Source organism: Galeopterus variegatus, unplaced genomic scaffold (genome assembly GCF_000696425.1).
Source record: "Galeopterus variegatus unplaced genomic scaffold, G_variegatus-3.0.2 Scaffold2285, whole genome shotgun sequence".
NCBI lineage: Eukaryota > Metazoa > Chordata > Mammalia > Dermoptera > Cynocephalidae > Galeopterus > Galeopterus variegatus.
In genome coordinates this window covers 211,207-238,065 of record NW_007728396.1, presented here as the reverse complement: position 1 = coordinate 238,065, position 26,859 = coordinate 211,207, and the positions used below count along the sequence as shown (strand labels likewise).

The window sequence follows — 26,859 nt, the reverse complement described above, 5'->3', positions numbered from 1 at the left end:
ACAATAGAGTTAGATGGAACCTTAAGTGTACAGAACCCAGATCTCCTGGGATGCTAGTCCACATTTCTTCCTGCAGCAATGGGGAAATATCACAGGTTATGGGTTTAGACTACCTGGGGTTATATCTCATCTTTATCATTTATTTGTGTGTCCTTAAACAAGTCGCCCCCCTCTCTAAGTTCAATTCCTTCATCTGTAAAATGGGGATGATAAAACAACCTCCCAGGGTTGTGTGACAGTTACATTGGGTAGTATATTAAAGCATAGGGCTGGCACATATAAATGCTCAGTCAGTGTGAGTTCATATTTACTGCTCCTTACACACAGTAGATTAGCCAAGTTGTACCTTAACACAGAAATCTGTTACTAAATGTTTTATCATTCCCCTAACATAACACAGTCATTATGAAACCCTGTGTCTGTGCACATATTGTTTCTTCTCCCTAATAAGACTTTTCCCCGCTTTTTCTGCCAGGTAAGCTCCTACTCTTATCCTTCAAGATCCTGCTCAGATGTCCCCTCCTCTGTGAAGTCTTCCTGGATTCACCCAGGCAGAATTACTCATCCCACTCTGACTCCCTTAGCACTTCGTTCATGTCTCTGATCTTAGCAATCACCTCCCTATATTGTAATTTATCAAGACTTACATTTATACAAAACCACCTTCTCCAACTACACTGTTACCTCCTGGGGAAAGCAGGGTAAGTATTCATTCATCAAAGCATCCCCAGTCCCTAGCATGGTGTCTGGACCCAGCAGAAGCTCAGAAAAGGCAAATTAAATAGACGAAAGAGTACAAAGTTTCAGTTAGACAGGAGGAATGCATTCTGGCAACCTGTACAGCATGCTGACGATAGTTACTAACGTATTGTATATTTGAAAATTACTAAGACAGTAAATTTTAAATGTTATCACCACAAAAAACAAGTATGTAGGTGATGAATATATTAATTAACTTGATTTAATCACTCCACAATGTNAAAAAACAAGTATGTAGGTGATGAATATATTAATTAACTTGATTTAATCACTCCACAATGTATACATATATCAAAACCTCACAATGTACCCCATAAATATATGCAATTTTTATTTGTCAGTTAAAAACGTATCTTTAAAAAATGGATGAAAGGGTGAAGGAGTAAATGATGAATAAATAAATGAATAAATGAATGAATGATGAATTAATAGAGCTCTGGGGGTCAGTTTATACTCTTGCCTCTAAGAATGCCCCTTAAGGGGAAATCCTGTCATTTGCAACAACATGGATCGATCAGGAGGACATTATGCTAAGTGACATAAGCCAGGCACAGAAAGACATACTGCATGATCTCACTTACATGCAGAATCTAATAAAATTGAACTCATAGAAGGGGAGAGCAGAACGATGGTTATCGGAGGCTGTGGGTGGGTTAGGGAGAGGGGAAAGGGAGGGAATGTGAGCGGCTGATCGAAGGGTACAAAGTTTCAGACAGGAGGAACAGATTTGAGATTTATACATACTACAGTGACTATAGTCAATAATAATGTGTTAAATATTTACAAATAATTAAGAGAGTAAGTTTCTATAGTGACTATAGTCAATAATAATGTGTTAAATATTTACAAATAATTAAGAGAGTAAGTTTCAAATGTCTCACCATGAAAAATGATAGGTAAGGGAGGGGATAAATATGTTAATTCATTTGATTTAATCATGCCACACTGTATACGTATATCAAAATGTCACATCATACTTCATAAATGTATACAACTATGATTTTTCANAGTCCACATTTCTTCCTGCAGCAATGGGGAAATATCACAGGTTATGGGTTTAGACTACCTGGGGTTATATCTCATCTTTATCATTTATTTGTGTGTCCTTAAACAAGTCGCCCCCCTCTCTAAGTTCAATTCCTTCATCTGTAAAATGGGGATGATAAAACAACCTCCCAGGGTTGTGTGACAGTTACATTGGGTAGTATATTAAAGCATAGGGCTGGCACATATAAATGCTCAGTCAGTGTGAGTTCATATTTACTGCTCCTTACACACAGTAGATTAGCCAAGTTGTACCTTAACACAGAGATAATGGGGTGAACTTTGTATTTCTGTAGAGCCATTTATAATACACATGACAAAACCCTAGGCATGTAGGAATCATCTGTCTATTTCAGAAATATTTGACTCAAGTTTTAGCAATCTAAAGTCACCTAAAGCACTTATTGTTAGATGAATTGCACCACTCAGAGTGGACATGCAAAGGTTCTTTCCCTTGAGGGTGTTAAAGCTCATTTTATTATGGTAATAGCCACATCTTTCTAGAGAAAGTGGCAGCATAGAGATGGAGGGCAGGTGGGTGGTAGTGGTGGGAAGGATTTTCTGCATAGCCATTATCGCCAGGGCATAAATGTTCACAAAATATTGTATGCTTGAACTGATTCCATCTTAAGACATAGATTTAAGAAATGAGTTCTATACAGAGAGCTTCTAGTTCTGTAGAAGAGGGTTACTGAGAAAGCCCGAAATGCTTAATTGCATATCACATGCTTCTGTAGCTATGTTTCAGAAAATATTCCATGTTTTCCATCCTTTTTAAAAAATCTTGTTCATCATTGGCTCCTTTCTCACTCTAATGAAGAAAAAGAAAATGTTGATTCTAAAGAATTAATGTTATTGAAGTGGTAAATTTAATCTTAGAAATAACTTCTCTTTGAGAAGCATTCATTCATTTATTTAACAAAATGATAGAAACTACTTCTTACCCTATCCGCATATAAAACTGAAATGAATTAGAGCTACACCCTCAATGGGAGAGTAGAAAAACAAAATGGCTTTGTTAATCTTGCCAGTTAACAGAAAGAGGTAAAATAATAAAAACAAAATGTCTCCCTGAGAATTCTTGATCATGAATCCTGCTACCTATGGCTTTGGGACTACCATTCACACTAATTGTATAGCTCCAAACACTTCAAACCTAAAATTTAACGTAAAGAGGTCTTTGGTAGTTTGTGTCCCAAGTATGTAACTGATGCAAATGCAAAACTTCTGTGTGTGTGTCAGGGGGTGGGAATGAAACTTCAAAGAACACAAATTAAAAAACCAGCAAACAAAATAACACTAAAAATTTAGAGAAATAAGCCACTATGCATAAAGATTTAAAAATGAAGAGGAAATTTACAGAAACTATGCATAATAAAATTATTACATACAAAATATAAAATAAGTATATTTATGCTTATGTTTTTAAACAAACATACAAACCAAAACAGATGGAATTGGAAGTATGACAAAGGTGTAAATGATTGTAAAATTTTGCTAGTTATATTTGAAATAGAACAAATAGAACTTCTGGAAATGAAAAACAATAATTAAAAATACCTTAAATAGATTTACTAATCTGGAAAACTGAAGAGTAGATGCAATTAAAAAGACATGGGGAGAAGTTGGCCAAAGTGCACAAAGCTTCAGTTGTGCAGAATGAAACAGTTCTGGAGATCTAACATACAACATAGTGACTATAGTCAATAATAATGTGTTAAATATTTACAAATAATTAAGAGAGTAAGTTTCTATAGTGACTATAGTCAATAATAATGTGTTAAATATTTACAAATAATTAAGAGAGTAAGTTTCAAATGTCTCACCATGAAAAATGATAGGTAAGGGAGGGGATAAATATGTTAATTCATTTGATTTAATCATGCCACACTGTATACGTATATCAAAATGTCACATCATACTTCATAAATGTATACAACTATGATTTTTCAACGAAGAAAAGGAAAACAGAAAATATAAAATTTTTTTAAAAATGCCCCCTTGCTGTATACGTATATCAAAATGTCACATCATACTTCATAAATGTATACAACTATGATTTTTCAGCGAAGGAAAGGAAAACAAAATATAAAAATTTTTTTAAAATGCCCCCTTGAAAACCAGTGAAACATGAGTGGGAAGCGCGGCGGCGCTCCCGCCCGAGGGTTCGGATCCCACATACAGACCGGTTCCCCTTGAAAACCACTGAAACATGGGGGATCTAGCTTGTTTTTTAGTGTACTGGTCTTTCTCACTCTCCATGCCTTTATGTTCCTCCAAAGCTAAAGTGCACCATCAGCTAGGAGCTTAATCAGGATAAAGTTTAGTCCCTGAGCTGACTTCTGAGGAAACAGAAAGTGTGGTGGAGTTGCTGAAAGATCCAGTTCTGTCTGCTTCACCGACTGGGCTGCCTGGATTATTTCTCCTGTCTCCACTGCCCAGAATGTGTACACTCTAAAGGAGCACTTCCTAACAACATCATTCCCACATAGCATCTTCCTAAAAATATCCTCACAGTAACGTCTTCCTAAAAATGTCCCCACAGGCTCTACCCAGTAAGTGGAGAGAAGAGAATAAGCCACATCAGGATGCTAAAGAACATGATAGCCACAGTGCAAATGCTTAATGGGGACCTGAAATCTGACCAGTCCCATTAGGTTTTTAAAAGAAAAAAATACGCTTTGTTTTTGTTTATGACATTGTGGTTTACAAAGTGCTCTTGTGTATGTCAGGGCTTCATTCAATCCTTAACGACACCTCCGTGAGGTGGACCGGGTAGGCATGAGTGGTCCAACATACCAAGGAGAGATCAGAGGCCCAGAAACTGGGGCACTGACCACCAGCTAACCAGAGGCAGCCCACTACTGGAGTCCTGTGACTCCCCCAGGAGGCTGTCCTCCACACCAGGATGGCCAGTGGGGCTAGCACTCACCTGATGGTTCCCGAGAGCAGGATCGGATCTTGAGGGATAACCGAGAGCTTGGACCTCAGGTCCTCCAGGCCGATGCTGCAGATGTCCACGCCGTCAATGAGAATCCGGCCTGACGCTGGCTCCACCATGCGGAAGAGGGCCATGCCCAAGGAGGACTTCCCTGTTGGGCAAGAAACCAGCGGGACCTCAGTTTCCTGAGTCCGCACTAGGGGATGCACAGGCCACACCTGGCGTCTGCACCTGATCCAATCCCCTTTGTGGCCCATTCTTAGTCATCATGAGCCCTGAGAGGGTAGAAAAGGGTCTCTTCTCCAAGTGATGCCCAAAGCCACAAGCAGCTTGCTTATAGCCTAGATCAGAGGTCACAAGTGGAGTCCCTGGGTCAAAGCCAGTACACATATTTTGTTTCCCACACACAGTGTTATGGGTATTTTTTAATTCCTCGCCAACATTTTTAAGACCCTGAAGATCACAGATTTAAAAAATTCAAATTGCATGTTTCTCTTGAAACTCAGCAGATGGGCAACACTGGGTCCATATCCCCCTAGGCAGTAAGGAGCTGGAGCTGATTGTGGCTGCTTCATTGAGACTGAACAGTGTTCTCACCTCACCCTCCCCAGCCCCCTACATCACACCATTTCACTCATCTACGTTATTTGCCAGGTCCCCAAGGCATTAGAGTTTTCAACCCTGCTCTAGAAGATAAGATCTATGAGGGTAGAAGCTATGTGTCTTGTTTACCTTAAGGTTCCCAGACACATAGTAGGTGCTCAGTAAATACCTACTGAATGAAGATAGTCAGTTTGGACCAGTATCTACTGAGAGCTTCTCAGATGCCAGCTCTCTCAGGCCAGCTGGCAGGTGAAAGACAGCACAGGGAGAACACACAAAAGAATACATCTGGACACTCTTCACTTTGTGGTCATGCAAGTCCTGCAAGGGTACTGGGGAGCTGGGGACCCACGGAAGCTCAAGGCACCCAGGGGGCTACCTGGACAAGGCAGCTCTGGGGCACCCAAGAGGGAGGAGGTGAGAACCAAGTCTGAAGAGTATCTTTGAACAATACAAAGAGGCAGAGGGGTTACATTTGGACTGGGCCTCCCCAAAGCAGTAAGCATCCCCCACCTTCACATCTCAGTTCAAACACTGGCCTCAGAGCCAGGCCTCCACCAACCCCATTATTCCATATGACACCACCCTTTTTATTTCCTTCATGGCAGCCTCCACAACCTGTAATTATCACATCTATTTCTTTATTTGATGGTTGTTTAACATCTCTCTTCTACTAGAATGCCATGATAGCAGGCACCTTGGGCTTTGCTCACCAGTGTCTACCTAGTTCAGGGCTGAGCACAGAGGATACATATTTGTGGTAACTGAGCAAACACGCCCAAAATAGGTCTGGCACCCCAAGGCCCCCAGGGTGCTCAGCTCACCAGAGCCGGTCCTTCCCACGATGCCCACCACTTCTTGGCCGTGAATGGTCAGGTTGATGCCATTGAGGACAATAGGTGTGTTGTCTCTGTATTTCATCTGATAATCCTGGAATGTGATTTCCCCATGCTGCGGCCACCCAGGGGGACAACATGTGCCTTCTATGTGTAAAGGAGCCTCGGAGACACACATCTTGTTTTTAAAGAAACAAAACAAAATCAGTAGTTATCATCAATCTCTGCCCATCCCCTGAGGTCCCGCCGGCCTCCTGCTCTTGGGGGATGTGACCCACCCCAGCCTCCTGCTTTGGGGGATGTGACCCACCCCAGCCTGCCCTGCACCATGGTCAAGCCACTGGCTGTGTGATCAGAGGAACACCCCAAGAGGAACGTCCCCCACCCCCACTCACCTGAAACACACATAATTTTATTCCAGAGGAGTGAGAAAGCTCGCCCCCTTGTCGTTAACATAGAGCGCTTTTTCTAATTTACTGTGTGAGGCTCTAAAGAAATAAGATCTGGAGAGTTCAAACACCCATGAGGTGTGTTTTATAGATCAAGCCCTTGGGCAGACTTTATCTCTCTATATTCTCATCCTGTGACATGGGCCTTTTTAGATGCATCGCACAGGCGAGGAAATAGAGGTTCCAACAGGCTGAATGACTTGCTTAGGATCACACAGTTTAGGAGTGGTCGAAATGGGACTCAAACCCAGACCTGCCTAACTCCAAGCCCATGACTCTTTGCATCAAGCACAGTTGGGTGTGTCTGGAGGGAAGAACGCAGGAGAAGAAGCAGGGTCAGCTGGCTGCAGGTCATGGCTCTTCGCTGCCAGTACAATGTCACAACAGCATCCCTGGGTGTTAAATCAGAGTCCTATGATTCACAAATTCAGCTCATGTGAAGGGGCAGGAGATCTGGCTTTAGAGGACTCTACTAGCCCCAGGCTGTGTGATCTTAAGTGAGATGCTCAGCCTGGCCTAGCCTCGGTTTTCTCATCTGGAAAATGTGAATAATAATTCAATCGACCTAATAAAATTGTTTTGTGATTCCATGAGATGGATGCACGGGGCTTAACACAGTGCCTGGTCCACAGAGAGGGCTCAGTCATAACAATAAACATTATTGAGCCTTCACTATGGGCCAGGCACTGTGCTAAGTGCGTTACATATGAGAGTACTTCAAAATCTTTATGGAAAGATTCATATTCGCTTTTAATTCTATTTTTCCATGAACCTTTTGAAGTAGCCTCCTATTGTGCCCTTTGTAATAACCCAGTGAAGCAGATACTGTTACCTCCCATTTCTGAGATGGGGAACAGAGAGTCTGAATAAGGCACCTAAAGTTACGCAGCTGATTCAAACAGCAAAGCTCAGACTCGCACCCAGGCAGTCTCGCCACAGAATCTGTGCCCTTAGCTACTACAACACAAATAGAAGTAAGAAAAATAATAATCATTATTGTCATTACTACTATTTTACTTGGGCAAACCTCTCAATTCTAAAAAGAGCAGATTATTCCCTCTACATCCAGGAATGCTATGAGGGTTGTGGTTAAAATGAACCCACGGTAGGAAGAGCTTCAAGGTGAGGAACCAAGGTCTGGGGACGATGGAAAGAAGGGCCAGGACCCCAGCTGCCTCCTGGGAAAGCCTCAGGGCTCCAGGGCTGGGTAGAGCTTGCAGATTAGAGCTTCATATCTCTCAGTGGATTCAATTTTTAAGTGATTTTTATGTGTTCAAGGTTCGCTTCTTAATTTTTGGCTGAAGATTTGTTCTATTTGTACAGACAAAAGTACTACTACTATTGAAAACTGACAGCCATGCCCCACCTTACAGAGCTACCCCCACCAGCCTGAGACCCGTGTCCCACCTTTATGTACTGTAGCATCCTCTCCGCAGATGTGAAGTACGCCTCGGTCTCCGAGCCAATCCGGGCAACGGCCTGCAGGTTGGAGGCCAACTGGAATGAAGGAGGAATGTCAGGAGATCAAGAGGCTACTGGGAGTGTGCTGGGCTCTTGAAGCTCCTGAAAAACACTGGTTGCCATTGCTCTGAGTGACCCCTCAAACCAAGGAAATTTCCCTAGCAAGAATGGTGCAGACACCCTTGATGTTCCCACAGCCCACTTCTGGGTTTAGCTGCAGCTGTGGTGGTCAGTTCTGGGTGAGAATCCCACTGGATACCTCTCCACCTCCAGTGCCCTCTGGCTGTCTTTCTGCTCAAAACCTTCACCCCACCACATAAGCCCACTCAGCCAGCGCGCAGGTGTGTCACAGAAACCCAGGCGAGGTAAGGCTATTGAGAGCAAGCCTAAACTAATGGGGAGCAGGATTTGGGAGATAAATGCTCCTGCCTCTCAGCCTTTGGGGGGACAATCCTGGGAACATCCTATATGCTTTTCAGGAGGTCCCAGTAGAATTGAGCCCTGGTGATCTAGGAAAGGGACCTCAGTGACACACTCTCATGATGAACTTCCTCCTTGAAATTGTCTCATGCTCCTGCTCCCCGAATCCTGATTCCTGAGAGCATCTCCCAAATAAGTGGCCTGCCCCCAAGTCCTTGGGCTTAAGCCCTGCCTTCAGGGAAGCCCAGGCTAAAAGGAATCTAGGGACTCTTGGGAATTGGAGACACCAAAGATAAGGAAACTGAGGCCCAAAGAAAGAAAATGACATATACATAATCATTTGTAAGCTGGAGGCAGAGCAGGGATTGGGACCCAGTCTTTATGGTTTCCATCAACCTAGTGCAAGAAAGGAGCAAACAAGACATGCAGAGGGTGCTGGGTACCAAGTTCATCATGCATTCATTCAACAGCAGTGGAAGGCTCTGTGCCAGGTGCTGAGCCAGGCTTCCAGCCCCAATGTACAACAGACTCAGGCCCTGCCCTCTGGGAGCTCCTAGCCGGATGGGGAGATAGACAAGTCAACAGAGAGTGGCAGAGCAGAGGGATGTGCTCCACAACGGAGTCAGCACAAAGAGCCATCAGCGCCCAAGCACAGGTCTGTGTTCCAAACCTAAGACAAGGGCCACAGGGAAGGATTCCTGGGGGAGTCAGCACTGGAGTTACATTTTTAAGGAGAGGTAGGATCCGGCAAGCTAAAAATGGGAAATATGTTCCAACCAGAGGAGACAGCCTGTGGAAGCCCTGAAAGTAGTAAAATAGCAGGACATATCCAGGGACCTATAAACCATATGGCAATGGCTGAAATGAAGAGTATGGGAAGGGGAGGAAAAGTCCTATACAAGTCAGAGAAGGTGGACACCACGATGCAATGACACTTAGGAAAGAAGGCTGGGGTGGGCCTTTCTTGCAATCAGCCAGCAAAGCGTCGCCTTGCCAGCAGACCCTCCATTATGTTCAGGGTCTGACAGCCTTGTGCTTCAGAGAAGCTTGGTTAATCCAAACCAATCGTGTGAATTCTACTCCTCCTTGCAGTGATTATTTTAGGTGTGGGCCCATGACACAATCCTAGCCAATGAAGCATGAGGAAGAGTCAGATGAGAGTATTCTGGGAAACTGTTCTTTGCTCTTAAAAAGGGACACATGGAAAAAATTATCTCCTCTCCAGCCTTTGGCTGTTACAGTGTGAAGATGTGTTGGCTGGAGCTGTAGCAGCCATTTTATGACCATGAGTAAGTAACCCTGAGGACAAAACCAGAGCAGAAAAATAAAATGACTATGGGTTCATGCTGGGCTGCTAAATTAACCAACAGAGAACAACACGACCCCAGCCTTCTGGCTACATCAGATAATAAGTTTCAAGATGGTCGACAGTTTGAATTGGTTCTTTGGTTTGCAGCCAGAAACATCTCTGGGATTTACTGAGAATCCTCCTATTGCTGCAAAGCAACATGGTGTGTGATTCCTGCCTCCTAAGACTTTAACTTTCCAGGAGGGTGCACGTGGAAGTCAGCAAGGTACTGGCCTGACTGGAGTAGAGAGTGCACGCTGGGGTCATGAGGCCAGATTTCAGGGGCTTGGCAGGCAGGCTCCATAGCTTAGGTTTGGAACACAAGGAGACAGAGAGTGGCTGAAGTTTTCTGAACAAGAGAGTGACTTGAGGAAAACTATAATTAAAGGTCACTCCGGTGAGAGTGTGGAAGGTGGATGGGAGGTGCTGAGGGAGGGGAGGCCAGGAGGTTGTTGCCCAGGATGGAGATGAGATACTCAAACAGGGCAGTGGACATTGAGAAGAAAGGATGACCCCCAAGGGCTGTACAGAAGCAGTCAGCCCTCCAGGCAGGTTCATCATTAGAGTCTCCCGAGGCAGAACAGGCTGTGGTGGAAAAACCTTTGCGTAAGTGTCTGCGTACTCACAGTGCACCCAGGAGAGATGAGCCTCTGCCCCCTCCCTACAGGACTGTGCTCAGGGCAGTGCCAGCACTGGATAGCCTTTCCCCTGAGCTTTGCACTCTGGGTCCAAGTCCTTCCGCAAGCAGGAGAGACTTCCAAATCCCCTATGTCACTGGTTTGGTGCCTCTCCCCCAGAGTTCTGGAAGGCTAGGAAGCAACTCTGCACTGGTGTGTGTGTGTGTGTGTGTGTGTGTGTGTGTGTGTGTTGGGGGGGTGGGGAGAAAGAGATAGATAATGTGTGAGCCATTATGGACAAACCTCTCTCTTACCAGCTGTCGAAACATGGGCAAGTTACTTGAACTTTCTAAGCCCTAAGTTTCTTATCTGTAAGACAGAAACAATAATAGCTAACATTTATTGGTCATTTATTCTGGGCCAGGCATGATTCTAGATGTTTGATATGCATTAACCCTCAGGTTTACACATAATCTTCACAAGCCTATGATTTCAGAGTATCACTCTTTCACAGAGGAGGAATCCCAAGAACAGAAAGGTTGACAAATTTACCCAAAGCCACACAGCTAGTAATGGGCAGAGCCTGGTTTGGACCCGGATGTTCCAAACCATGTGTTCTTAACCACTTAGCTGTATCTCATGTCGTGTAGTGAGAATCAAATGGAAGATGCAAGGCAAGTGCCTAGCAGAGGCCGGCTCAGTGTAAGCTCCTGGTAGCCCAGCTGGTATTGCACTCAGTTGTCTTGAGTGTGAGCGCTGGGCAGCTGTCTGCACAGCCCATGTGCCTGCAGATGTTCTGCACACACAGGTGCGTGTGTAGAGGAGTGCGTATACGTGCAAATACGTGCCCGCTGCAGGAGGCCCAACAAGGAGCAAGGTAGAGCCCCTCTGCATACCCAAGATAACACCTCAGCATTGAGGACTGACAGAGCTCAATGTGACACACTCAAGATCCCAAGCCAATCAGACAGAAAGCCACACAACCACAGAGAGGACAGTTAATGAATAACCCCTGGTGGAGGGCTAACACCTCAGCATTGAGGACTGACAGAGCTCAATGTGACACACTCAAGATCCCAAGCCAATTAGACAGAAAGCCACACAACCACAGAGAGGACAGTTAATGAATAACCCCTGGTAGAGGGAGTGCCCTGGAGTTGCATGGCCAAGGTCTCTGAGGCGGCTGCTGAGCTGGCCTCTGTCCTCACAGCCCTTCATGGATAGCCCTTCTGCAGGATTCTGCGGACAGTGAACCTGGACCAACCATTCCCTCTGCATGCCCCTCCTCCCCAGTGTACCAGGTCACGAGGTACAGAGGCCACTACACCAGAATCACCCAGAGAACCTGTTTTTAAAATTAGATTCCAAGACCCTGACTGAGGACCTGACTCAGAGTCTCTTCAGCTGTGCTCCCCTTTTCAGCCCCACCTGGGCCCAGACTAAATAAAACCTCCTAGGCTGGGGCCAAGCAGTCCATTCCAAGTCTTAGGCACATTAAGGTTTGAGAAGCCCTACTCCAAGGAAGGGGCTGGGAAACCTACCTTTTTGACCACCTTCCATGGTGATTCAGAAGTTTGACAACTCCATCAGCGTATGAACAATTATGTACAAAGAAAAAAGCCAGGAAATCAAGAGGCCAGGGCTGTGGTCCTGGCTCTGCTTCTAATGCTCTGTTTGGACAACTCCTTTCCTTGTCTGGGCCTCAATTTCCCCATCTGCACAATAAGAGGGTTGGACTCTATTGCCTGTGGGCTCCCCTTCACTCCCAGTGTTCTATGATTCCATTTAATACCTTTAAATACAGACTTCCCAGTTCAGAAGTGACCACAAGGAAACAGAACAAAGCAGCTGAATTCAGAAGGCCAAGCACATAGCTCATAAGATCACACATGGCCAAAACCCAAGTCGTAATCAAAGTCCCGAGGACTCCAAGAGTCTGCCCAGGGCCCACAGCCCGAGGACAAGCACAGCCCAGGAGAGGCCCTGCCAAGAGTCCCTCCCTCACCTGCAGCACGAGGTTGATAGCCATGACTTTATATGAAGAGTGGGTGGAGGAAATGCCAAAAGCCACAAACAAGGCTATGACCAAGGTCACCAGGTTGGTCATGATCTCCAGCCTCAATGCCACCCATCGCGAGGAAGACAGAAACATCAGCAGGTAGTTGTTCTGTTCATCAGTCAGCTTTTTAAACCTGAGGAAGAAGGCACAACCTGAAACCCATGTGCTTGTCCGACCCAGGGTTTCCCCAGTGTGGACCTGCTTCCTCCTGCACCCAGCTCCCCACTCCCACCAACAGAACCCAATTTTTCTTTGGGAGACTCCTCCCTACCCCTTTCTCAGCCGTAGGTTTGGGTGTAGTTGACCTGACTCCTGACCCAGATTGAGGAGTGGGCTCTGCTGGCTTAGGCCCATCAGCACACACTCCTCTCCTGACCTCTGCCCCTGATTCGGGGATGGGTGAGGGGCCCTAATCGAGCCAGTGAGGATGAATAAATGCCAGGATTTGTGAGTGAAGGGAGGAGATCCCTTTCAGTAGGAAAATAGAGGTCTGAAACTACCATTTCGCTACCATGAGGGGAGCCTGGAGCTGCCAGGAAGTCTCCAAGAACTTGAAGATGAAATAAGGTCCCTGGGACATTGAGCATCCAGATCAATCCTCACATGGAGTGAGTCTCCCCTCCCTTTCAGTTTTACTGTTTATCTGACCCAATAGAAGTGCCCCATCCCCCTCTTTTCCAGCCTTTTGTTATGAACATTTCTATAAGTGCAAAGAAATTAAAAGGTTGATTTAGCGAACACCTTTATACCCTCTACCTAATTTAGCAATTGTTAGTAATTTGCCTGTTTTTTCCTGGGAGCTGGCCAGTACAGGAATCAAACTCTGGACTTTGGTGTTATCAGCACCACGCTCTAATTACCTGAACTAACCAGACAGCTTTATTTTGCCATATTTAAAGTCATTTGTCTTTAAGTTAGTTTGAATTAGTTTTTTCTGTCAATTCCAACCAAAAGAGACCTACCAATTTCTGATTTTCACATAACACCATCATGATTTTCCATATCAATATGCAACCTATACTTTTATTTGATTAATGTTTTTATTTTACTTGCCTTACTTTATTTTCTGAGAGTACTTCAAAAAGTTCATGGGAAAATAGAATTAAAAGATAATAGGAATCTTTCCATGAACTTTTTGAAGTACCTCGTAGAATTTATATTAAAGGAAACTTTTTATCACTATCTTAAATTATAAAAATAATGGGTTTGATGTGTCAGTTGTATTTTTTCTAAAGTCTATTCAAATAAACCTTCGATTGTTGAAATGGAAAGTATTCATCTCTGTACCAACCTAAACCATCTTACTCACCATTCAAGTGAGCAACCACCAAAGACACAGTGGTCCTTATGACTCTTTCTGTCCATATCCTCTGAACCTTTGCACGAGCCATTCCAAATTCTGTCCACCTTACCCTTCCATACTGATTGAGTCCCCTCCACCTTGAGGACTTCCCAGATTAAATGCAATAGATGCTGGTCACTCAGTGGCTCCTGAGCTCAAGCTTCCTTGCTACCCTTCAAACCTATGTCCCCATCTCAGCGTTTTTGCATTTACTGTTCCCTCTGCCTGGAAAGCTCTTACCCACATATTCCCATAGCTCAACCCTCGCTTCATTTACACATCTGCTCAGTGTCCCTTCCTCTGAGATCTTCCCTAAAACCAGCTCCAATCCTAACTGAGTCCCTCTCTGTCCCCTTGCCCTGCAGGGTGTGGGCTGGGGCTGTCTGGTTCACTGCTGTATCCCCAGTGGGTGCTGGGTACATGGTAGGCTTTTGGTGTGGAATGAATGAATACATCGTGCCAGGATCCCTAATCTTAGAATCCTTGGGTGCTCTCCAATGCTCCTGGAGAGCAGACACCATGGCTTATCCGGTATTCCAGCTAACTGAGCACACGCCATCTGCCATGCCCAAATCCCACCCAGGCTTCAAGGCCAGCTCTGATGCTGCCTCTTCCCCAAAGCCTCCCCTGATCCCCCCAGGCCACCTCTTTCCCCTCTTGAACTCTCATGGCATTTTATCTGCTCCTCTCTTACATCTTATTTCATCCTGTATTATTACAAAAATATGTGCCTGTGTCTCCTCTCTTCCACCAGACTGTGAGTTTCTTGTAGATGAAGACCATGTTTGATTATTCTCTACAAATGGATAATTTCATATTACAAAAGTAAGCCTCAGCAACAATCATAGGTTTTTTTTGTTTGTTTTTAACAAACATTCAGAAAGCAAGTCTATGGGTGTGAACAGTGAAGGAAGTTCTGTTATTTAGAAAGCTATAGTTCCTCGTTATTTTATTCAGATTAGATATTTGTTTGGAAGTGAAGAAAAGAACATAATGCAAGATGTGTTTATATAATAAAACATCTTATCATTAAATATACATATATGCATATATAAAAAATATTCATAGATCTTTAAAGTTTACACAAATATTTTCCGTATCACTTACATTTTTTATTCTTATAAACACCATCTTACAGATGTTTCTGGAGGCTCAGAGAAATGGAATAAAATAATGTTCTATCTGATTCTTCTGAAGATGACTCCATTCCCAGATGCCCTATTCTCCTTCCTGCTCATCATCACCCCCGCGGTCCCTGCCATCCTCAGATGGCAGTGGAAGGACTCACTGGCTGATGAAGGCTTCAGTTTTTCCATAGACATGGATGGAGCTCAGGCCATTCAGGGAGGTGAGGATGTGGGTGAAGAAAGGGGACCGGCTATAGTTCTCCAGTCTCTTGAACACTTTGATGGCCTTCTTGAATATCCTGCATCGAGAATGACGGTGAGTGATCTGGGCCATCCACCTCCAGGAACATCCAATATGGATTGGTCCCAAGCATACACCCCAAGTCACAAATCCCACTCACAAGCAAAAAGAATCTACTTACGTATAATAAATGAGGCAAACAATGATGACTATGACTGCTGTCAACAGGATAAATGGAGACAGCAAACTGACAATCAACACAGTGGAAATCACTACCAAAACCAGGAACAGGAATTCCTCAGCAACAATGGGCAGGAGCTGGTCCAGAGTCTGCAAATCCCCCGCAAAGCAGTTCAAGAGCCGGCCTCTTGGGGTCGTGTCAAAGAAACTCATAGGGCAGCGGGAAACCTGCAAGGACAAAATCAACCACCGGGACCATGAGAGTAGCTGCAGGCCTTGCTTGGGAGTAGATGAAGATGCCTGTTACCTTTAGGCTCTGAAGAGGTGCAGAATGTGGCCTGCTGTGCATTGAATACCCCCCAAAATTCACTGATGATTGACCCACACTGGCGAACAAAAGCAGAGCATTTCCAGGGAACTGAATGGAGGGTGGGAAATCCAATTACAGCATTTGAAAGGTGGAGCCTTTAAGAGGTGATTAGACTGTGACAACTATGCCTTCGTGAATGGATTGATCCATTCGTAGAGCAATGGGTGTGGTTCTGATGGCTTTGTAAGGAGGACAAGCGAGAAGGTTAGCTCTCTCTTGCTCAGGCCATTCTCACCATGTGACACCCTGCCATGGGACCCTGTATAGAACTCCCAGCCAGAAGGCCTTCACCAGATGTGTTCCCTGGACCTTGGACTTCACAACCTCCAAGGCTATAAGAAATAAGTTTAATTTCTTTATAAACTACCCAGTTTCAGATATTCTGTTTTGGTGTTTGTTTGTTTTTTAAGAAGAAAATGATGTTTATTCAGGAACAGGCATTGCAATGGAAATACACATGCCATGGTAAAGAGAGGTAAAAGAAGGCAAAGGTTTTTAAAGAAATGGGCCGGCCCGGTGGTGCACTGGATAGTGCGCCACTTGGGAAGCGCGGTGGCGCTCCCGTTCGAGGGTTCGGATCCCACATACCGACCGGCTCCCGCTCACTGGCTGAGCAAGGCGCGGGAGCAACACCGAGGCTTGCGATCCCATTGCCGGTCCCCTGTCCGGTACGGGGGCAACACTGAGGGTTGCGATCCGTTGCCGGACTCGGAAAAAAGACAAAAGACAAAAAAAAAAAAGAAAAAAAGAAAAAATGAGGAGGACTACATAATTGTTTTGAGAGAATTATTAATAAGAAGGGTGTTGCCAGTTCGAGGCTGGACTGGAAGTTGCTGGGCAGATGTCTTCACAGAAGTATTTTTTTTTATATAAGGTTGTGATGGCCTTTCTGCAAGATTGTGATTTTGCAAAGTCTTTTGTGATAGTTCTTGTTACAGGTACTCTGTTATAAGCAACAGAAATGGACTAACACATGGCTTAAGGAGAATCTAGGGGAGGCAGTGTACAGCAATGGTCAAAAGCAGGTATGGCTCTGGAGTACATCTGCGTGGGCTCCAGGGTTACCCAACTCCTCCGCCTATTGCTGTCTGACATTGGGAAAGTTACTTAATCCCTCTGAGTCACAAGGTCCTCATTTATAAAATGGGGATGATAATGATGCTTCCTAGATTTGTGGTGAGGCTTGTACAACTCTGCATATATACAAAATACTTCTGAGTTGTATGATTTAAATGGTGAATTTGTGGTATATGAACTATAGCTCAATAAAGCTACTATTAAAAAAGAGAGCTAGAGGGCCGGCCCAGTGGCGCACTCAGTAGAGTGCGGTGCTTGGGAGTGCGGTGGCACTCCCGCCGAGGGTTCGGATCCCATATAGAGACCGGTCCGCTCACTGGTTGAGCGCGGTGCGGGCGCAACACCGAGGGTTGCAATCCCGTTGCCGGTCGCGGTACGGGCGCGACACCGAGGGTTGCGATCCCGTTACTGGTCACGAAAAAAGACAAAAAGGAGAAAAAAAAAAAGAGAGAGAGAGCTAGAGAGATAACACTTGTACATTGGAAGTGCTCAGGAGAATGCCTCCTCCCTGGTAAGTATTCCATCAATACCAACTCCTATTATTTTCTACAGATGGTGCCATTTTTTTTCAGGATTGCCAAAGATTAGTAGCAGCAATTCCACTGTGACTGCACGAGAGTTGGACTCTTGGATCAAATGAAACATGACTGCCCCTTTTAAAGGTGGCATCCCAATGTGATCATGAGGCCAGTGGACACAAGGCCCTTTGGAGATCAAAGAACATTTCACACTGGAAGGGCTCTGACAAAAGGATCTAATTTGGTGTCTTCATTTCACAGAGCAGGAAACTGAAGCCCAGAGAAGAGGACCTGGCTTCATGACTTGCTCAAGGTCACCCACGTAGTTAAGGCCAAAATCATGACACGGGCAGGCCTCCCAAGGCTTCCCCAAGCCCCAGCACAGCCATGGTGTTCACAGAGTCCTCAAGGAACTGAACACCTTCATTCTCTCATGTATTTCTTAAGCCACAAGACAAGAAAAAGAAATGAATAGAAGTTAATAGCATCTATTAAGGCCAAAAACTAAAGGAAAGAGGAGGGAAGAACATTTTGACTGTTAATAAATAGTAATTATTTGAGCCATGAAGTGTCCTCTTTGCAAATGCCTGGATACTACTGACCAAATATAGTTCACATTCATGTGTTCTTTCTAAGTGGGGAGGGAGTACTGAAGTTCGGAGAGGCAAATTAAGAGCTTCTTTGCTTTTTCTGCTTCTAAAATGCCTTTAATTTTATTTCCAGAACCTTTTGTTAAATACTTGAGCTGAAGCAACCAGAATTGTCACAATCACTTTGAGAAATCAAGGGGTGAAAGGGTCACTTCCTCAGGACTCTGAGCACTCGGGCGGGGCGTGCAGAGGAGAGGAGCACAGGAGTAGACCTCAGTCCCACTGTGGGTGAGAAAGGCGTCTTTGTGGGAGCCCAATATCGCTCAGGATTAGGGACAAATGGTGGGGGCACAGGGAAAAGGGCTTCTGCTTGCCTCCTAAGTATCAAAATAATCTGGGGATGGAGTGGGTTTGTTGGTTGGTTATTTTTGCTTTTTTGTTTTTGTTGTTCTTGCAGTTGAGCCGATTTTCTCAGAAATTTATCCTTTACTTGTGATTATTTAAAACTTCAAAGGCAAATGTAAAATCAACAAAGTCATAAAAGGGCTAGAAAAAGGAAAATATTTGAAATATGAAACACTGTCTAATGGAAAGAAACTTGAACATTTCTTAAAATTAAAATACAATATATCACTTGGAGGACTGGACACTGGATATTTCTAGAATCTTGGAGTGTGCAGTCAGGAGAACCTTAGAGACCATCTAGCCAAGTGCCACCACCACAGGCCAGGTGGTAAAGTGCCAAGGCTCAGGTAGAATTTCCCTCTCCTGCTTTCTGATTCTACCAAGCCAGTTGCTTTATCCTACGGATGGGAAAAGTCCCTACCTCATCCACCAAAACCGAAACGCTTAACAGCAACACAATTTGTGTTCAGTATATGAGGAATGACGGTCTCCTTCTCATCTTCTGAGAACCACCATCAGAACCCCTACTCCACACCTCCGAGCTCCAGCCTTCCTGAGCTACAGTCAGTTCCCTGAAATGCTCTGGTTTTGTTCAACTCCAGCCTCCCAATCTTGAGCTGTCTAAATCCAATTCATCCTTCAAGTCTTAGCAGAGAGGACACCTCCTCCAAGAAACCTTCTTGGACTCCCCCCAGCCAAACCAAGGTTAGGTACCTCTTATGTTCTTATGGCCCTGTGTGCCCCATCTCATGGTAAACTTTATATACCATATTGCAATGTCATATTTTCTTATCTGTCTCCCCTATTAGTCTAAAAGCCCATGATGACCCAAACTCTACCTGCATTGTTCATTTACTGTTGTAAGCCTAACACTCACTGCAGAGCTGGGCACATAGTAGTGTTCAATAAGTGCGAGAGAGAAAAGACACTTCTGAGAGGCAGTGTGATACCATAAACAATTTGATATTCTAACCATACACACAATCTGACCATAACACACATGAGATTTCAGTTTTTTCACATGTAAAATGAGGATGGTAATACCCACTTCAAAAAGAATTTAGGACAATTGTAAGTGATTCTATATGTGACAGTACTCAGCCAACAAAAGCCAGCATTGGTGTATCCATTGACCCTGGATCAAGGGACACTGAAGTCTTAGAATCATATCTCCAGCAGCAGGAGGCTCAACGTACCTTCCCCTTTTCCTACCCACCTAGTGACCGGGTGCACTCACTTGCAACTATGTGACATTCTGGAAAAGGCAGACTATGGAGACAGTAAAAAATGATCAGTGGTTGCCAGGGGGTTGGGGAAAGCGAAGGAGGGGAGAGATGAATAGGTGGAGCACAGAGGATTTTTAGGACAGTGAAACTATTCTCTATGATACTGTAATGGTGGATACATGTCATTATGCATTTGTCAAAACCCATAAAACGTACAATTCAAAAAGTGACCCCTAACATAAACTATGGACTTTAGTTAATAATAATAATAATGTATCAATATTGGCTTATCAATTGCAACAAATGTCCCACACTAATGCAAGATGTTAAGAATAGGAGAAACTGGGGGGATGATGTGGGGGAGGTATATATGGGAACTCTCTGTACTTTCTACTTTTATTTATTTACGTTTTTGGTGGCTGGCCAGTACAGTTATCTGAACCCATGACCTTGGTGTTATCAGTACCACGCTCTAACCAAGTGAGTTAACTGGCTTAATTTTTCTGTAAATCAAAAATTGCCCCCCAGGGCCGGCCCGGTGGCGCACTGCTACAGTGCGCCGCTTGGGAGTGCAGCGGCTCTCCCGCCGAGGGTTCGGATCCCACATGCAGACCGGTTCCCGCTCACTGGCTGAGCAAGGTGCGGGCGCAGCACCGAGGGTTGCGATCCCGTTGCCGGTCCCGGTCCGGTACAGGCGCGACACTGAGGGTTGCGATCCGTTGCCGGACACGAAAAAAGATAAATAAATAAATAAATAAATAAATAAATAAAATTGCCCCCCAAAATAAAGTCTACTAATTTTTAAAAAAAGGTTGGGGGGAGTGGACATGGTCAGGGTTTGGTCCGCGGCCTCGCCCAGCCCCCAGGCCCATACCTTGTTGAAGAGATTATTGTGCAAGGCTGTGGATGCCTTCCTCGTGATCTTAGTGAAAGCCTTCGAGGAGCAGATCCCCAAAGAGATTACGAGCAGGATGCTGAGGCCATACACGAGTTGGTAAAAGGGCAGCTGAGGATTGTCCAGTATGTCTCCTGGGTCTGCCGCAGTCCTGTTGCTGTCTCGGCTGCTATTGGTCTTTGAGAAAGGACAGGGAGTCAGACGTTACGAGGCCAGAGTGAAATTCCGTGGGGAAACTCCTCCCTGAAGCTACGTAAGACTCAGAGGCTGGTCGAAGGTGGAACCACATGTTAAAACCTCCCTGCTCAGTGCTTTGGCTAATACCCATCCTCTTCTTCTCATTTCCCTGCCCTGGCTTAGCCCTCACTGTCCATCCCCTGCACACTACAACAGCCAGTCCCTTTTATACTCTCCATTGTGATGTGTGGAAGAGCTCGGGAACTTGATTTCCCAGACCTCTTGCCAGCAGGTTTCAGCTTAGATTCTGCCAAGGAGAGGCACTCACAAGAATTCTGAAAGGTGGAAGAGGAGAAGCCACCATACCCTGGTGGCAACTGTGGGCAGGTGTGTGGGACGTGAAGTTTTGCCAGTGGCTTGCAGGCATCCTTCTGAGAATCACCCACCTCAGTTCTGCCTGCAGCTGGGATCGCTGGCGGCCACCTCCCCTCTGTCCTCCAGCCCTTCCAACAGTTGTGAAAGCCTCTAATTCCCCTATGCCAAATCTTTGGAAGCTCTAAATAGAGGGGCTTCTGTTTTTCTGACAAAACCCTGCTGGTACATGACTCAAAAGTGAACCAAGTGGAGCACTGTGGAAAAAGCATGGCTTCAATTCAGAGCACCAAGTTCAAGTCCTGGCTCCCTCATGTCCTATGGCAGGTGTCCTCATAGGTTAATTGGGGACTGTGATACCCACCTCATAATGTGGTTGGAAAGATTAATGAAATAACCTGACACAGATTATGTCACACGGTGGCTCCCAGCCCCCAATAGCAGGAGGGCAGGGACATATTTGAAATAAACACAATGAGGAGGCAAAGCTGGGGCCAAAGGAAAAAGTCACTAAGGTGGAATGTAAAGATTCTTGAGAAGATATTCAGGGACAGAAACCTCTTGGTTTTGTCCCAACAGGACTGCACAGGGGACCACTCATTCTGTAAACCCATGAGGCCAGTACCAGGAGGGAACCTCAGCGTCCCGTCTCCCTGACAGTTCTCTCTGAAACTGTGTGTCAACTTGGCTCCAGACTGGCCATGTGAGTCCCTAGCCATGCTCTGGCCCTGGTGGCCCAAGGAAGCAGAAGTCCCCCCAGCTTATGCAAGCCCACCAAAATGCAGCCTGCCCCCATCACCACACTCACCCCTGAGCCCTGCTCCAACCAATGGCTCAGCCACCAGAAGTTGAAGGTCATGATAAAGATGATCATCATGTTGAGAAGGAAAACCATGAAACAGACCACGTAACCTGGGAGGAGAAGGAGGTGAGGCACAGGTGCCACAAGAAGGTGTGAGGAACTGCTGATAAAGCTTCTTGGCCATCCCAGGCCCTGAATCCTTGGACCTCCCTGAGCCCACCCATCTTGGACACCTCAAAGGACTGGGGGGAGCTGGGTCCCAAAGTCAGAGAATCCTGGATTCAAATCCTGGTCTACAACTTGCAAGCTGTGTGCCCCTAGACAAGGTACCAAATGTCAGTGACACACCACTTCGTTACCTACAAAATGGTGACAGCAGCAGTAGCCTCAGGGTAGTGCTGAGGATGACACAGCATGTGTCAAGCACCTAGCTCAGAGCCTGGCACATAAGCAGTATTCTAGAGAAGTTAGTTCTCCATATGCAGGTCCTCAGGATTCAGTTTAAAAAATAACAGTAACAGCTACCTTTTATGTAGTATGTACTATGTACTATTATGTTCTACGTGCCAGGCATAGTACTAAACATATGCCTTATTTCTGAGTTAGTAATTCCTATCCCCATTTACATGATGTATGTGTCCCTCCAAAATTCACATGTTGAAACCAAATTGCCAAGGTGATGGTATTAGAAGGTGGGGCCTCTGGGAGGTGATTAGGTCATGAGGGCTCTGTCCTTGTGAATGGGATCGGTGTCCCTATAGGAAGCTTCAGAGAGCTACCTCCCCTCTTTTATCCCTTTTGTCGTGTGAGGACGTTCATCCCCTCTAAAAGATGGAAGACACAGCATTCAAGGCGCTGTTTATGAAGCAGATCCCAGGCTCTCACTGAATATCACACTTGCTGGCACCTTGATCTTGGACTCCACAGCCTCCAGAACTGTGAAAAATAGATTTCTGTTCTTTATAAATTACCCAGTCTCAGACATTTTGTTATAGCAGCATAAACGGACTAAAACAATGGGAAAACAATCTCAGAAATGGAAAGTAATTTGCCCAAAGTCACAGAGCTGGTGAGTAGTGGAGCTAGGAGTCAAAAAAGTCAGTGACAGGAAAACCCAGGGTGCATTCCTTCCTTTAGCACCTGCCTCTTGCCCCAGCACTCTGCCCACCTGTCCAGGCTGTATCCCATGCCCATGTTTTTTCCCAAATCCTACTCTTCATTCAAGAGCCACCACTTCTTTGATGACATCTGAGACTATCCCTGGCCATTGTTATTGTTATTTTTAAAACTGAATCCTCAGGACCTGCATAAGGAGAACTAATTCTCTAGAATACTGCTTACATGCCAGGCTCTGGGTTGAGTGCTTGACCCATGTTATCTCATATCATCTCTCTTGCTGTCTGATGAAAGCGATGTCTTAATTCTCCAGCTAGATTTCAAAGTTGGTTCTTAGACGGCTTTATACCTATTCCCCTCCAGGGCCTGCAGCAGTGCCTGGCACATAGTACATACTTTGTAAATACAGATCAATTGGCTGCTCGATTCATGCATGCATTTCATAAGAATTTGCTGTTCCCCTGCTCTGGGCAGGCCCTGCAGGGATACCCATGGTGGAAGGGGCAGGGATGGTGACTTCCTGTGCACAGCTTTCCTTGTTATCCCCCAGACACACCACATTCAAGGGTTAGGCTCCAAAGTCAATGAAGAGTAAGTTTCATGGAGTCAAAATTACTCCCCCCATAATCTCTTAAATTACTCAAAAAACACAGTACCATATACTGGATTTTGTGTTTACAACATTGTACAGTGGTGTACCTGGTAATATACACCACTTAATAAAGCAGTAGCTTTGAAACTTCTAATTGCCATCTGCCTGCCTTAAAGAACACATTTTATTTTTATTTATTTATTTATTTTTATTTTATTTTATTTTGTCAATATACAAGGTGGTTGATTATTGTGGCCCATTACTGAAACCTCCCTCCCGCCTCCCTCTCCCACCTCCTCTCCCTCCTCCCTCCCAACAAGGTCCTTTCTGTTTGCTTGTCGTATCAACCTCAAGGAATTGTAATTGTTGTGTCTTCTTCCCCCCCCCCAAGTTGTTTGTGTATTTATTTATTTATTTTTAGCTCCCACAAATAAGTGAGAACTTTAAACCACATCTATTACACACCAAAATAGAAGTTTCACCAATGTTACTATATGTGATGCTTGCTGCTAATTTCTACCGTATTTTATTTCACTTCTTTCAATGTTGCTTATGATCCACTCAGTTGATTTCACAACTGTATTTATTTATTTATTTTTAGCTCCCACAAATAAGTGAGAACTTTAAACCACATCTATTATACACCAAAATAGAAGTTTCACCAATGTTACTATATGTGATGCTTGCTGCTAATTTCTACCCTATTTTATTTCACTTCTTTCAATGTTACTTATGATCCACTCAGTTGATTTCACAACCTACTAGGGGAGCAGGACCCGAAGTTTGAAAAACACTGAAATAACGAGTACACACGAAAACATAACTTCAAGCATTGACTATGGTGGTAGAATTACTACAACCGAATATCGTTGGGTTTGTTCAATTGAAGTCCAAGAATGGCATGACTCTTCTGTACCTCTCTACTTCACATGACCTCACATGTTCCAGTCTGACCCAGCTCCAGGAGCAGGACTGGAACGAGAGAGACCCCCAGGCCTAGTGAAAAAGCGTACCTCCAGCTGCCTGGATGTAGTGGTGGTAGATGCTCCACCTCAGGGAACCTTCTTTCATCTCCTCCTTCTTTGTGAGCTGATGCTCCAGCACTGGGTCAGGGTAAGAGAAGAAAATGGCTTGCTATACAATCACCTATCTCCTTCCAGGCTCAAGAGGAGTCCTGAAAAAGCCTTTGCTCCTGGCTTCGATCCTTTTCCAGCTTCCTCACTTTCTAGCAGTAGAGCCCCAATTAAGTCTGACCCTGACCAGCAGGTTTTCCATAGAAGACTCTGCTGAAGGTTATCTTTGACCTGGACTCCATAGCCTGGAAAGGGGGGTCTATCCCTGGCCATTCAATAAACCCTGTAGGGTCTAGGATTCCCAAGTGCTTGATGGGCTGAGAGAGGCAGCAGGAGAGAATGAAGAAAGCAGTGACTGGGACCAGAAAACCTGGGTTCCAGAACTGTCATCACGTTACTGTGCAACCTCTGGCAAATCACTTAACCTCTCTGTTTCTTCATCTGAAAAATAGTAGACCTAGATGGTTGCTAAGATGCTCTGCCAGAACTGTCATCACGTTACTGTGCAACCTCTGGCAAATCACTTAACCTCTCTGTTTCTTCGTCTGAAAAATAGTAGACCTAGATGGTTGCTAAGATGCTCTGCAGTGGTACACTTCTCAGACCATTCAAAAAATAGCTGTGACACCAGCCCAGGCAGACCCTTGGCCTTGAGCTTGACCCACAGACTGGTACCTGGAGGTAACAGTTAGATGCTTCTGATGATAACAATAACAACAACAGCCAGCACGGTGGTGAATGTCTATTGTTTCTGCCTGACATCCTCCCTTCTTCTGATAACAACACCCCAATATTTCCTGGGGAAGAGTGCTCTCTTCCTGGAATTCTAATCCAGAGAGAAATTACATCAGGATGGAAAATTTTGGAGTAGGTTTTCTTCAAAAAGACTGCACCCATTTCTGCTACTTAGATGCCCAAAGGTGCTGAGACCTAGTTCTTCAATTTTTCTTTTTCTTCTGTTGTCTAAACTCTTTGCTGCCAATAAATATTTTCTGTTTATGTTAACCCATAAACTGACTTTCTGACTTTTGTAGCTGTAAGACACTCTCAGAGACAGGAGCCTACAATGTGCCAGGCACTGTGCTGGGGACTTCCCTACACCTGACCTGATCTAATCTTCACTATAACCCTGCAAAGTAAATGCTATTATCTCCACTTTTGCCAGTGAGGGTTCAGAGAGGTTAAGTAATTTGGCCAAGGTCACACAGCCTTTTAAGCAGCAGAGCTGGGATTCAAATCCAGAACTGCCTTACTTGAAAAATGAAGGTCTTTCCCTTCTGTTAGCCTACCTCAAAAGAAAGCAAGGTTACTCTCTATGAACGTGCAATGAATGAATGTCCAGATGCCTTGCAAAGTCTTAAATCTGCACCACCCAGGGCCAAAGCTACCCTCCATCCTGCTTGTGTTCCACACCCTCAACTGGGCCCCTACAACATTCATTTGCTGGATCCTTCTGGCCTCCTGATCACCATAGTCCATACCCCATGGTCCTGGACTATATGGATTTGTAACCTATTTCTGTGAAGAGTTAAGATCCTGATCAGTGAGAGATGTGACCCAGTCTGGGGTTCAGAAGAAATGCCAGGACCTCAGGAGGATCCAGGCAGGCATGTGGGCATCCTTGTCCTGTTTGCCGCACCATTACCGTTATTTTCATTGAGATGGTCTTCCTGGGAGGTGGCCTGAGCCTGACTTTCTGCCCCTGGCTTCTTTTCCATCTTTGCTGCGTCCGGCAACGTGTCCTGGTGAGAGAGCACATGCCATGAATACAGGGGCGCTCCACCTGCAGGGAGTTGGGGAGGTGGGGTGGAAATCACCTGTTTGGCTTCCTTGTGCATCTTCAGGATGAGTTGGGCGTATCTCCCTTTTTTCTCTGTTAACTCACTGTGAGTTCCAGTTTCACAGATTTTCCCATCTTCTAGCAAAATGATTTGGTCACAAAACTCTAAGTACTGAACAGTCAGAAGAAATAAGGTCTTCAGGAAGCATATGGGAAAATGTTCAACTTCATTATTGATCAGGAAAATGTAAACTTAAATAATAATAAAATGTTATTTTATACCACCAGATTGGCAAAAGTTTAAAAGTCAGACAAGCCCAGATATTGGTGATGATCCAAGGTAAAAGGAACTCTCATAAAATACTGGGGGGATTACAGATGGGTACAACTACTTTAGAGAACAATTTGACAATGTCTAGTAATATTTTAGTAATATGGA

The 26,859-nt window shown here is 44.8% G+C and overlaps 1 protein-coding gene across 2 annotated transcripts in view; it reads right to left on the bottom strand.

Annotated features, from left to right (window-relative positions):
- The window catches only part of ABCC11 (ATP-binding cassette, sub-family C (CFTR/MRP), member 11), a 70,280-nt gene that overhangs the window by 9,095 nt on the left and 34,326 nt on the right, over positions 1-26,859 (bottom strand). For both annotated transcript variants that reach the window (XM_008581160.1, XM_008581162.1), the window contains exons 15-25: positions 26,458-26,592; positions 26,286-26,382; positions 24,581-24,670; positions 21,866-21,969; positions 20,488-20,685; positions 15,429-15,655; positions 15,168-15,305; positions 12,484-12,670; positions 8,040-8,129; positions 6,172-6,361; positions 4,736-4,895 (exon numbers count right to left, since the gene is read on the bottom strand). In XM_008581160.1, the coding sequence (XP_008579382.1) occupies positions 4,736-4,895; positions 6,172-6,361; positions 8,040-8,129; positions 12,484-12,670; positions 15,168-15,305; positions 15,429-15,655; positions 20,488-20,685; positions 21,866-21,969; positions 24,581-24,670; positions 26,286-26,382; positions 26,458-26,592 (1,616 nt within the window). The remainder of the gene's footprint in view (positions 1-4,735; positions 4,896-6,171; positions 6,362-8,039; positions 8,130-12,483; positions 12,671-15,167; positions 15,306-15,428; positions 15,656-20,487; positions 20,686-21,865; positions 21,970-24,580; positions 24,671-26,285; positions 26,383-26,457; positions 26,593-26,859) is intronic.